Source organism: Rana temporaria, chromosome 3 (genome assembly GCF_905171775.1).
Source record: "Rana temporaria chromosome 3, aRanTem1.1, whole genome shotgun sequence".
NCBI lineage: Eukaryota > Metazoa > Chordata > Amphibia > Anura > Ranidae > Rana > Rana temporaria.
Window position 1 is genome coordinate 70,001 of NC_053491.1, and position 12,958 is coordinate 82,958.

General features: G+C 49.3%; 1 protein-coding gene across 1 annotated transcript in view; it reads left to right on the forward strand.

Annotated features, from left to right (window-relative positions):
• LOC120930248 (electrogenic sodium bicarbonate cotransporter 4-like) overlaps positions 1-12,958 on the forward strand; it is a gene marked incomplete at its 5' end in the record, with an annotated part of 90,857 nt that overhangs the window by 68,673 nt on the left and 9,226 nt on the right. Inside the window, 2 exons of the mRNA XM_040341472.1 lie at positions 6,180-6,248; positions 8,914-9,087. Coding sequence (XP_040197406.1) covers positions 6,180-6,248; positions 8,914-9,087 — 243 coding nt within the window. The remainder of the gene's footprint in view (positions 1-6,179; positions 6,249-8,913; positions 9,088-12,958) is intronic.

A 12,958-nucleotide genomic window follows, 5' to 3' on the forward strand; every position in this document is an offset into this window, starting at 1 on the left:
CAGAGGGCCCCGATCCTGAGAGCTGACAATCTAAGATGGAGAGTCCAGTGGAACAAAGGGGGGATCAGATGGACCAAATGAGAATACAGTTGTTAGGTGGGGAAGGGGGAGGGGGAGGGACCTACTTCACTACGAACATAAAAGACATAAAATCCCCTCAGCTCTGCGTCTCCAAGGCTGAAACCCAAACAAATTCCACCGGATACCGGCTCCACCCACCCACCAATCATCATCGAATAAATCACCAGCCCCAAATATACAGTGCAGAGCCTCCCCACTCACCCCCCCCTCACCTCACCATTCATCCCCCATTCACCACCCCACTCACCACCCCACTCACCCCCCACTCACCTCCCCCCCCCCATTCTCACCCCCATTCACCACCCCACTCACCCCCCCATTCACCACCCACTCACCACCCACTCACCCCCCACTCACCACCCACTCACCTCCCCCCCCCGCTCACCCCCCCCCCATTCTCACCCCCATTCACCACCCCACTCACCCCCCCATTCACCACCCACTCACCCCCCACTCACCACCCACTCACCTCCCACTCACCCCCCACAACCTCCATTCACCTCCCACTCACCCCTATTCACCTCCCACTCATTCCCATTCACCTCCCACTCACCCTCACTCACCACCCCCCACTCACCACCCATGGAAGTTCAACGCTCAATCTCCCCGTCTCCAATTCTGACGTCACATATCAGGAATATTACATAATACAATATAATCTGCCCTGCACCCCCCACCCCAAAGCACCTTGCCCCCATGTTGATGAGGACAAGGGCCCCTTCCCAACAACCCTGGCCGTTGGTTGTCGTGGTCTGCGGGCGGGGGGCCTATCGGAATCTGGGGGCCCCCAGATCCCTGCCCCCCATCCTATGTGAATGAGTATGGGGCACATCGTACTCCTACCCATTCACCCGGAGGAAAAGTGTCAAACAAATAAACACTAGACAGGTTTTTAAAATCATTTATTAGTCCGCTCCGGGGGTCTTCTTCTGACTTCTCCGCTCTCCCGGGGTCTTCTTCTGACTTCTCCGCTCTCCCGGGGTCTTCTTCTGACTTCTCCGCTCCCCCCGGGGTCTTCTTCTGACTTCTCCGCTCTCCGGGGGTCTTCTTCCGACTTCTCCGCTCTCCCGGGGTCTTCTTCTGACTTCTCCGCTCTCCGAGGGTCTTCCTCTGACTTCTCCGCTCCCCCCGGGGTCTTCTTCTGACTTCTCCGCTCTCCGGGGGTCTTCTTCCGACTTCTCTGCTCTCCCGGGGTCTTCTTCTGACTTCTCCGCTCTCCGAGGGTCTTCCTCTGACTTCTCCGCTCTCCGGGGGTCTTCTTCTGACTTCTCCGCTCTCCGGGGGTCTTCCTCTGACTTCTCCGCTCTCCGGGGGTCTTCTTCTGACTTCTCCGCTCTCTGAGGGTCTTCCTCTGACTTCTCCGCTCTCCGGGGGTCTTCCTCTGACTTCTCCGCTCTCCGGGGGTCTTCTTCTGACTTCTCCGCTCTCCGGGGGTCTTCCTCTGACTTCTCCGCTCTCCGGGGGTCTTCTTCCGACTTCTCCGCTCTCCGGGGGTCTTCTTCTGACTTCTCCGCTCTCCGGGGGTCTTCCTCTGACTTCTCCGCTCTCCTTCCTCTGACTTCTCCGCTCTCCGGGGGTCTTCTTCTGACTTCTCCGTTCTCCGGGGGTCTTCTTCTGACTTCTCCGCTCTCCCGGGGTCTTCTTCTGACTTCTCCGCTCTCCGGGGGTCTTCTTCTGACTTCTCCGCTCTCCCGGGGTCTTCTTCTGACTTCTCCGCTCTCCAGGGGTCTTCTTCTGACTTCTCCGCTCTCCGGGGGTCTTCTTCTGACTTCTCCGCTCTCCGGGGGTCTTCTTCTGACTTCTCCGCTCTCCGGGGGTCTTCCTCTGACTTCTCCGCTCTCCGGGGGTCTTCCTCTGACTTCTCCGCTCTCCGGGGGTCTTCTTCTGACTTCTCCGTTCTCCGGGGGTCTTCTTCCAACTTCTCCGCTCTCCGGGGGTCTTCTTCTGACTTCTCCGCTCTCCCGGGGTCTTCTTCTGACTTCTCTGCTCTCCGGGGGTCTTCTTCTGACTTCTCCGCTCTCCCGGGGTCTTCTTCTGACTTCTCCGCTCTCCGAGGGTCTTCCTCTGACTTCTCCGCTCTCCGGGGGGTCTTCCTCTGACTTCTCTGCTCTCCCGGGGTCTCCTTCTGACTTCTCTGCTCTCCCGGGGTCTTCTTCTGACTTCTCTGCTCTCCGGGGGTCTTCCTCTGACTTCTCCGCTCTCCGGGGGTCTTCTTCTGACTTCTCCGCTCTCCGGGGGTCTTCCTCTGACTTCTCCGCTCTCCGGGGGTCTTCCTCTGACTTCTCCGCTCTCCGGGGGTCTTCTTCTGACTATTCCGCTCTCCCGGGGTCTTCTTCTGACTTCTCCGCTCTCCGGGGGTCTTCTTCTGACTTCTCCGCTCTCCGGGGGTCTTCTTCTGACTTCTCCGCTCTCCGGGGGTCTTCTTCTGACTTCTCCGCTCTCCGGGGGTCTTCCTCTGACTTCTCCGCTCTCCGGGGGTCTTCCTCTGACTTCTCCGCTCTCCGGGGGTCTTCTTCTGACTTCTCCGTTCTCCGGGGGTCTTCTTCCAACTTCTCCGCTCTCCGGGGGTCTTCTTCTGACTTCTCCGCTCTCCCGGGGTCTTCTTCTGACTTCTCCGCTCTCCGGGGGTCTTCTTCTGACTTCTCCGCTCTCCCGGGGTCTTCTTCTGACTTCTCCGCTCTCCGAGGGTCTTCCTCTGACTTCTCCGCTCTCCGGGGGGTCTTCCTCTGACTTCTCTGCTCTCCCGGGGTCTTCTTCTGACTTCTCTGCTCTCCCGGGGTCTTCTTCTGACTTCTCCGCTCTCCGGGGGTCTTCCTCTGACTTCTCTGCTCTCCGGGGGTCTTCTTCTGACTTCTCCGCTCTCCGGGGGTCTTCCTCTGACTTCTCCGCTCTCCGGGGGTCTTCCTCTGACTTCTCCGCTCTCCGGGGGTCTTCTTCTGACTATTCCGCTCTCCCGGGGTCTTCTTCTGACTTCTCCGCTCTCCGGGGGTCTTCTTCTGACTTCTCCGCTCTCCCGGGTCTTCTTCTGACTTTGGGGGTCTTCTTTCGTCTCCCACTCTCCGGTGCCTTCTGCCGGGCTGCGCCGCCGCTATCTTCTTGTAGCTCTTTTACCAGCGGCGGCCCCGGTCTTCCTCGTCGTCTTCTTCCCTCTTCTTTTCTTCTGATGTTGCCATGACGCTCCCTCCGCTGTAATGCTGGATGTGCGGTGCGCAACGATTTATATAGGCCTCTTATGACGTCACAGTCCCAGCATGCTCCGGGTGGTGATGACATTATTACCCCGCCCCCTTATGTCGTCACCACCTGGAGCATGCTGGGACTGTGACATCATAAGAGGCCTATATAAATCATTGCGCACCGCACACCCGGCATTACAGCGGAGGGAGCGTCATGGCAACATCGATCTTATTGAAGGGGGCTCCCAGATTCCGATAAGCCACCCGCCAGCCGACCCCGACAACCAACGCCCAGGGTTGTCGGGAAGGGGCCCTTGTCCTCATCAACATGGAGGCAAGGTGCTTTAGGGTGGGGGGTGCCTCAAAGCACCCACCCCCCCCCCCCCTGTTGAGGGCCTGGTACGGCTCAGGAGGGGGGGCGCTCGCTCGTCCCCACCCCTTTCCTGACCGGCCGGGCTGGTGTTCAGACAAGGGTCTGGTATGGATTTTGGGGGGACCCCACGCCGTTTTTCGGCGTGGGGGTTCCCCTTAAAATCCATAGCAGACCGAAGGGCCCGGTATGCTCATGAAGGGGGAACCCATGCCGTTTATTTTCCCAAAAAATTGGTGTGGAGTTCCCCTTCATGCACAAGTGGCATGCCAAAGTCGGATCTGTTAATACGGAATCCGACTTCAGAGAAAAAGTGGCGCAGGAACTACTTTGAAGTGGTGCCAATATGAATGGTGGTCATTGAAAATCATGGAGAATGACGTCCAGAATCGCGGTACACGTCGTATAAGTGTGAAAGGGGCTCTGATAGAGACCACCGATCACCAATCACCGATCCATCGTCTATACTGAGGGCCAAATCCTTCCAACACTGGAAATATCCGGATCCAGCCGGTTATGTGTGAAAACAAGTCCATGTCTGAGGCTCGGGGGGAGATAACCGGTCTGATCCGGAATAAGATGGTGCAAGACCGGCAGAAGTCTGTTATCGAGGAATTTCGAAAAGTATTCCGAAGTCCATCTAGAGACAGTTCTGTATGAAGAGCACAGGAGGGGATCATTCTCTGGCCTCATAAAGGGGGGGAAGGGAACTGAGTCAGAAGAAATCCGAATACAACCGGAGTCAGTCGGAGGAGTGATGATTGGATCTCTCCATCGGAATTCCACCCGGCGCCTCAGTTGAAGGGTCTTCATTTTGGTATTTTAGTGTATTGCCGCGTACACACGATCGGAAATTCCGACAACAAAACCGTCGGCTCAAATTTGTCTCCCCACACACACGGGTCATAAAAAATTTCAGGAGTTCCGATCGCCAAGAACGCGGATTTTATTGTCGGAAAATTTGAGATCCGGCTTTCAAACATTTGTTGTCAGAAATTGGGAGCGTGTGTACGACGCGGCTTTAGTCTCAGGCATAGGCGGGCGCACAGGGTGTGCCAGGTGTGACTGGGCACCCCCTAATCACCCCTCCTCCTCCTGCTGATTGGCTCCAGAGAAAGGGAGACGGGGGAATCTCTGTTCTCAGTCCCTCAAAAGTGAGACGTCACTAATATTTCAATCTCCAATACATCATGCCGCGTACACACGATCGCATATTCCGCCAGCAAAAGTGTGATGGGAGCTTTTCATCTGAAATTCCAACCGTGCGTAGGCGCCATCGGACTTTTGTTGTCGGAATTTCCGCCAGCAAAAGATTGAGAGCTGGTTCTCAAATTTTCAGACAGAAAAAATTCCAATCAGAAATTCCGATCGTCTGTATGGGATTACGACAGGAGAAAAACACACATGCTCGGAAACAATTTGACGCATGCTTGGAAACAATTTGACGCATGCTCGGAAGCATTGAACTTCATTTTATCGGCTCATCGTAGTGTTTTGTGCGTCACCGGCGTTCTAAACGCTCAAACGTTCAGAGAACATTTGTGTGATGTGTGTGTGCAAGACAAGCTTGAGCGGAATTCCGGCGGAAAAAACATCCGATGGGAAATCCGATGGTGTGTACGCAGAGAGCCACTGAGAGAGCCACACAGAGCCAAACAGAGCAACACAGAGCCACTGACAGAGCCATTGACAGAGCTACTGAGAGAGCCACTGACAGAGCCACACAGAGGCACTGACAGAGCCACACAGAGGCACTGACAGAGCCACACAGAGGCACTGACAGAGCCACACAGAGGCACTGACAGAGCCACACAGAGGCACTGACAGAGCCACACAGAGGCACTGACAGAGCCACACAGAGCCACTGACAGAGCCACACAGAGCCACACAGAGCCACTGACAGAGCCACACAGAACCACTGACAGAGCCACTGACAGAGCCACTTACAGAGCCACACAGAGCCACTGACAGAGCCACACAGAACCACTGACAGAGCCACACAGAGCCACTGACAGAGCCACACACAGAGCCACACAGAGCCACTTACAGAGCCACACAGAGTCACTGACAGAGCCACTTACAGAGCCACACAGAGCCAAACGGAGCCACACGGAGCCACTGACAGAGCCACACACAGAACCACACAGAGCCACTGACAGAGCCAAACGGAGCCACTGACAGAGCCACACACAGAACCACACAGAGCCACTGACAGAGCCACACAGAGCCACTGACAGAGCCACACAGAACCACTGACAGAGCCACACAGAGCCACTGACAGAGCCACACAGAACCACACAGAACCACTGACAGAGCCACTTACAGAGCCACACAGAGCCACTGACAGAGCCACTGACAGAGCCACACAGAACCACTGACAGAGCCACTGACAGAGCCACACAGAGCCACACGGAGCCACTGACAGAGCCACACGGAGCCACACAGAGCCACACGGAGCCACTGACAGAGCCGAGACAAAACCAAATATAACATTGTATATCGGGAAGGATGATTTGTGTTTATTATCTGATTTCTGTTTTCTTTTCTTCCAGTATATTCCGATGCCGGTTCTGTACGGCGTCTTTCTGTACATGGGCGTGGCATCTCTCAATGGCATTCAGGTAAGTCTCCACATTGATAACAATACTCAGATCTTACTCTAGAATGAAGTGTCTCCTCTGAGCCCAGCGTGCCATGATGACCCCTCCCCCTCTGAGAGATGTCATTAATGACCTGGGCTCACAGAAAGCAGACTGTGTCCTCCCTGATATGGATGTAAAGACGGAAGGTGCAGAAAGATCCATACAGCTGCTGCATGTCTCCGGCTGTCATCCATTGTGTCATCCTAAGACCCCTTTCACACTGAGGGCGTTTCGCAGGCGCTATAGCATTAAAAATAGCGCCTGCAATCCGCCCTCAAACTGCTGCTCTATTCACTTCAGTGTGAAAGACTGAGGGCTCTCACACGGGGGCGCTACGCTGGCACGGCGATCCAAAAAGTCCTGCCAGCAGCTTCTTTGGAGCGCATTAGCAGCGATGAACTCACCGTTCCTAATGCGCTCCTGCCCATTGAAATCAATGGAAAGCGCCGCGGTACCGCCTGCAATACGGCGCATTGTGGGCTGTTTTAACCCTTTCTTAGCCGCTATAGGGGTTAAAAGTGCCCCGCTAGCGCCGCAAATCCAACGGTAAAGTATAATTTTACCGCTATTTTACCGCCAACGCTATGGGCGTCGGAAGTGTGAAAGGGGTCTTATTATTTCATTGTACTCAGTCATCTGTGGGCCAATCCCACGCCGTTCTCTCTCAGTGCATCCACAAATATTGAAAGCAATCAATTACACCCCCATGGAGGGAATGAATGTCAAAGACAAATCATCATTACACTATGGAAGAAATTACACACAACAAGCTTAACACCTCTACAAAATGCTCCAACCTTGGTCTTCATACTCTAACCTTTGGTCCTTATACTCCAAACTTGGTCTTTGTAATCTAACATTGGGCCTTTATACTCTTACCTTGGGTTCTTACGTTCTAACCTTGGTCTTCGTACTCTAACCTTGGGTCCTTATACTCCAAACTTGGTCTTTATACTCTTACCTTGGGTTCTTACGTTCTAACCTTGAACTTTATATTCTAACTTTGGTCTTCGTACTCTAACCTTTGGTCCTTATACTCCAACCTTGGTCTTTGTAATCTAACCTTGGGTTCTTACGTTCTAACCTTGGTCTTCGTACTCCAACCTTGGTCTTCATACTCTAACCTTGGTCTTCATACTCTAACCTTGGGTCCTTATACTCCAACCTTGGTCTTTGTAATCTAACCTTGGTCTTCGTACTCTAACCTTGGGTCCTTATACTCCAACCTTGGTCTTTGTAATCTAACCTTGGGTTCTTACGTTCTAACCTTGGTCTTCGTACTCCAACCTTGGTCTTCATACTCTAACCTTGGTCTTCATACTCTAACCTTGGGTCCTTATACTCCAACCTTGGTCTTTGTAATCTAACCTTGGTCTTCGTACTCTAACCTTGGGTCCTTATACTCCAACCTTGGTCTTTGTAATCTAACCTTGGTCTTCGTACTCTAACCTTGGGTCCTTATACTCCAACCTTGGTCTTCATACTCTAACCTTGGGTCCTTATACTCCAACCTTGGTCTTCATACTCTAACCTTGGTCTTCATACTCTAACCTTGGTCTTCATACTCTAACCTTGGTCTTCATACTCTAACCTTGGTCTTCATACTCTAACCTTGGTCTTCATACTCTAACCTTGGTCTTCATACTCTAACCTTTGGTCTTCATACTCTAACCTTTGGTCTTCATACTCTAACCTTTGGTCCTTATACTCCAATCTTGGTCTTTGTAATCTAACCTTGGTCTTCATACTCTAACCTTGGGTCCTTATACTCTAACCTTTGGTCTTCACACTCTAACCTTTGGTCCTTATACTCCAATCTTGGTCTTTGTAATCTAACCTTGGTCTTCGTACTCTAACCTTGGTCTTCATACTCTAACCTTGGTCTTCGTACTCTAACCTTTGGTCCTTTATACTCCAAACTTGGTCTTTGTAATCTAACATTGGGCCTTTATACTCTTACCTTGGGTTCTTACATTCTAACCTTGGTCTTCGTACTCTAACCTTGGGTCCTTATACTCCAAACTTGGTCTTTATACTCTTACCTTGGGTTCTTACGTTCTAACCTTGAACTTTATATTCTAACTTTGGTCTTCGTACTCTAACCTTGGTTCCTTATGCTCCAATCTTAGTCTTCGTACTCTAACCTTGGGTCTCTATACTCCAACCTTGGTCTTTGTAATCTAACCTTGGGTTCTTTTGTTCTAACCTTGGTCTTCATACTCTAACCTTGGGTCCGTATACTCCAAACTTGGTCTTTATACTCTAACTTCGGGCCTTTATACTATTACCTTGGGTTCTTATGTTCTAACCTTGAACTTTATATTCTAACCTTGGCCTTCGTCCTCTAAACTTGAGTTCTTAAGCTCTAACCTTGGTCTTTATACTGTAATCTTGGGTCTTTAGGCTCCAACCTTGGTCTTCATACTCTGACCTTGATATTTGTACTTTAACCTTGGGTCTTTATTCTCCAACCTTGGTCCTTATACTTTAACCTTTGGTCTTTATAGTCTAACCTTGGGTCTTTGTGATAAATTTATATCATTTGCTATTTGTACTCAATAAAAAAGTTTATTAAAAAAAAAAAATATTCTGGCAAAAAAAGAAAAAGCAAAATAATGTAAATTCCTGTTGTATCTGTTCTTAGTTCTGGGATCGCTGCAAGCTTTTCCTAATGCCGGCAAAGCACCAGCCTGACTATGCATATCTCCGGCACGTCCCTCTGCGCCGGGTCCATTTGTTCACCGTTGTTCAAATCGTCTGCCTGGCCGTTCTCTGGATACTCAAGTCTACTGTTGCCGCCATCATTTTCCCTGTCATGGTAAGGAGAACATATATATATATAACTATTATTATTATTATTATTATAGAGAGATAAACAGATTGTGATCCAGTCATCTTCCTTGTAAGTCTTGTAATAAAATATAAGGAGGAAAATAATAGTTGTGGTCACTAAAAGGCTCATCGGTAATTTTATGACCACAATTCAGGAAAATTCAGATTTTGTGATTCTTAAGATCTTTTTTCACCTATCTTGAAAGTTTAATGGAAATGAATTAAAGAAGAACTCCAGGCAGATATAAAAGACGAGTAAATGTGAAGTCACTGCGCTGGTCCTAGAATGCAGAACAGCTGCGACACAAAAACCAAGAATTGTGGGCCAGATTCTCAAACGAGATTCGACGGCGTATCTCCAGATACGCCGTCGTATCTCTAAGTTGCGCGGTCGTATCTATGCGCCTGATTCTTAGAATCAGTTAAGCATAGATTTCCCGTAGATCCGACTAGCGTAACTGTGTTACACCGTCGTATCGTAACTGCATATTTACGCTGGCAGCTAGGTGGCGCTTCCGTCGAATTCCGCGTCGAGTATGCAAATTAGCTAGATACGCGAATTCACAAAAGTACTCCTGGCCGACGCAGTACATTTACGCCGTTTACGTTAGGCTTTTCCCGGCGTATAGTTACCCCTGCTATATGGTGGCGTAAGTGCGGCATACCAATGTTAAGTATGGCCGTCGTTCCCGCGTTGAAATGTAAAAATTTTACGTTGTTTGCGTAAGTCGTCCGTGAATGGGGCTGGACGTCATTTACGTACACGTCGAAACCAATACGTCCTTGCGGCGTACTTTGACGCAAAGCACACTGGGATATTCCACGGATGGCACATGCGCCGTAAGTGCAAAACGTCAATCACGTCGGGTCACAGCACATTAACATAAAACACGCCCCCCTGTTCAACATTTAAATTAGGCGGGCTTACGCCGGCCGATTTACGCTATGCTGTCGCAACTTATGGAGCAAGTGCTTTGAGAATACAGCACTTGCCCGTCTAAGTTGCGGAGGCGTAACGTAAATCGGATACATTACACCCGCGCAAAGATACGCCGATCTACGAGAATCTGGCCCTGTGTCTTTAAAAAATAAAAATACAAAGGTTGCGCTATTTCCTTTTATAAATCCTCGTCACCACAGACTACAAAATTGTGTTACAAAAAAAATGTGAATATTAAAGTGATTGGGAACCAACAGAGAACAAATTCCAAAGAACATTCTAAGGATCCCAAGTTTCCAAAATATAACAATATACTAATGAATAAAATAAAAAACAAAATCGATACAAAAGTATTTGTGTGTGACGCTGCTTATCCAAACACTCAAAGTTTGTATCCATAACACGGAATAATTCGTACAAAATATCAGAGTTCATCCGCGTCCTTTATGTGGATCTCGTGTGCTGACAAAAGATAATAAAGCCGAGTTCCAACTAAAAAAAAATAATTTAAAATCAGCAGCTACAAATACTGCGATTTTTTTAACCAAAAATCTGTAGAAGAATATCGGCCTAAACTGAGGAAGAAATTTAGTTTTTTATATATTTTTTGGGGGGTATTTATTATATCAAAAAGTCAAAAATATTGGTTTTTTTTTTCAAAATTGTCGCTCTATTTTTGTTTATAGCGCAAAAAATAAAAACCGCAGAGGTGATCAAATACCACCAAAATAAATCTCTATTTGTGGGGAAAAAGACGTTAATTGTGTTTGGGAGCCACGTCGCACGACCGCGCAATTGTCAGTTAAAGCGACGCAGTGCCGAATCGCTTAAAATGCTCTGGTCAGGAAAGGGGAAATCACACGAGATCCACATAAAGGACACTAATGAACTCTAATTGATATTTTGTACTAATTATTTCCGTGTGATGGATACAAACTTTGTGTGTTTGGATAAGCACTTAGAGTCGGTTCACACCGGGGCGACTCAGCCGCCTGACGAGTCGCGTCCCATTCTATTCACCAGAACCGTTCTAATAGGAGCGATGCAAGTCTCCCCGACTTAGAAAAAGGTTCTTGTACGACTTTGGGGGCGACTTGCATTGACTTCTATACAGAAGTCATTTTGCTAATCACCTCAGGACGACTTGCCGAGTCGCCCCCGAAGTCGTGCCGCCCCCCCAGTGTGAACCGGCTCTCAAGCAGCATCACACACAAATTCTTTTGTATCAATTTTTTATTTTTTAGTATATTGTTATATTTTGGACACTTCGGTTCCCTCGAATTTTCTTTGGAATTTTTTCCTTGTTGGTTTTCAAAGCACCGATCACTTTACCGTCTTAATTGTATCTTTTATTGGGCGCATCATGAACATTGCCGCATCTCAGACACACAATTGTCCATGTGACAGAAGCAATGTCATCCTAACCATTTGCTGACCGCGCTGTAACCAAATGACAGCGACAGCGCGGACGGCTAGTTCTGGGAGGTCGCCATTGGACGGCGTCCCATGATCACGCCCGCTGCGCGGCATGGGCGTCACTCTCTGTGATCACGAATTGAGGTAAAGCAGCAATCAGCAGCTCTTTACCATGTGATCAGCCGTGTCCAATCACATCTCATCACAGGATGTAAATAGAAACCGGTTATCGGCGCTCCTTTCCTCACACTGACAGCATTGGGGGAGGGGAGGAGAGACGATAACCGGATTCTGTTAAAGGGATTTCTACACTAACAATCGGCACCAATCAGTGAAGGAGAAATATTACCTGTTTACAAAATTTTATAACAAAACTAAAAAATAACAACCGGCGGGGCAGGAGGGGGGTAGAAGTGCCCGGTATTGGGTGGGGCGGGGCAGGAGGGGGGTAGAAGTGCCCGGTAGGCAAGTGGTTAATATGCACTTATAAGAGCAATAGCAAACCTGGCCAATATTCTGCCTTGCTTCATAGAGGAGCCCTGAGGATGTCCAGCTCTGCGCACCAACCAGAAAAAGTCATATACTGTATATAGATGGTCTTGGGCATTGGGTAATAGAGAAGAAGGTTGGTGGTCTTGGACATTGGGTAATAGAGAAGAAGGTTGGCGGTCTTGGGCATTGGGTAATAGAGAAGAAGGTTGGTGGTCTTGGGCATTGGGTAATAGAGAAAAAGGTTGGTGGTCTTGGGCATTGGGTAATAGAGAAGAAGGTTGGTGGTCTTGGGCATCAGGTAATAGAGAAGAAGGTTGGTGGTCTTGGGCATTGGGTAATAGAGAAGAAGGTTAGTGGTCTTGGACATTGGGTAATAGAGAAGAAGGTTGGCGGTCTTGGGCATTGGGTAATAGAGAAGAAGGTTGGTGGTCTTGGGCATTGGGTAATAGAGAAAAAGGTTGGTGGTCTTGGGCATTGGGTAATAGAGAAGAAGGTTGGTGGTCTTGGGCATCAGGTAATAGAGAAGAAGGTTGGTGGTCTTGGACATCAGGTAATAGAGAAGAAGGTTGGTGGTCTTGGGCATTGGGTAATAGAGAAGAAGGTTGGTGGTCTTGGGCATTGGGTAATAGAGAAGAAGGTTGGTGGTCTTGGGCATTGGGTAGTAGAGAAGAAGGTTGGCGGTCTTGGGCATTGGGTAATAGAGAAGAAGGTTGGTGGTCTTGGACATTGGGTAGTAGAGAAGAAGGTTGGTGGTCTTGGGCATTGGGTAATAGAGAAGAAGGTTGGTGGTCTTGGACATCGGGTAATAGAGAAGAAGGTTGGTGGTCTTGGACATCGGGTAATAGAGAAGAAGGTTGGTGGTCTTGGACATCGGGTAATAGAGAAGAAGGTTGGTGGTCTTGGACATCGGGTAATAGAGAAGAAGGTTGGTGGTCTTGGACATCGGGTAATAGAGAAGAAGGTTGGTGGTCTTGGACATGAGGTAATAGAGAAGAAGGTTGGTGGTCTT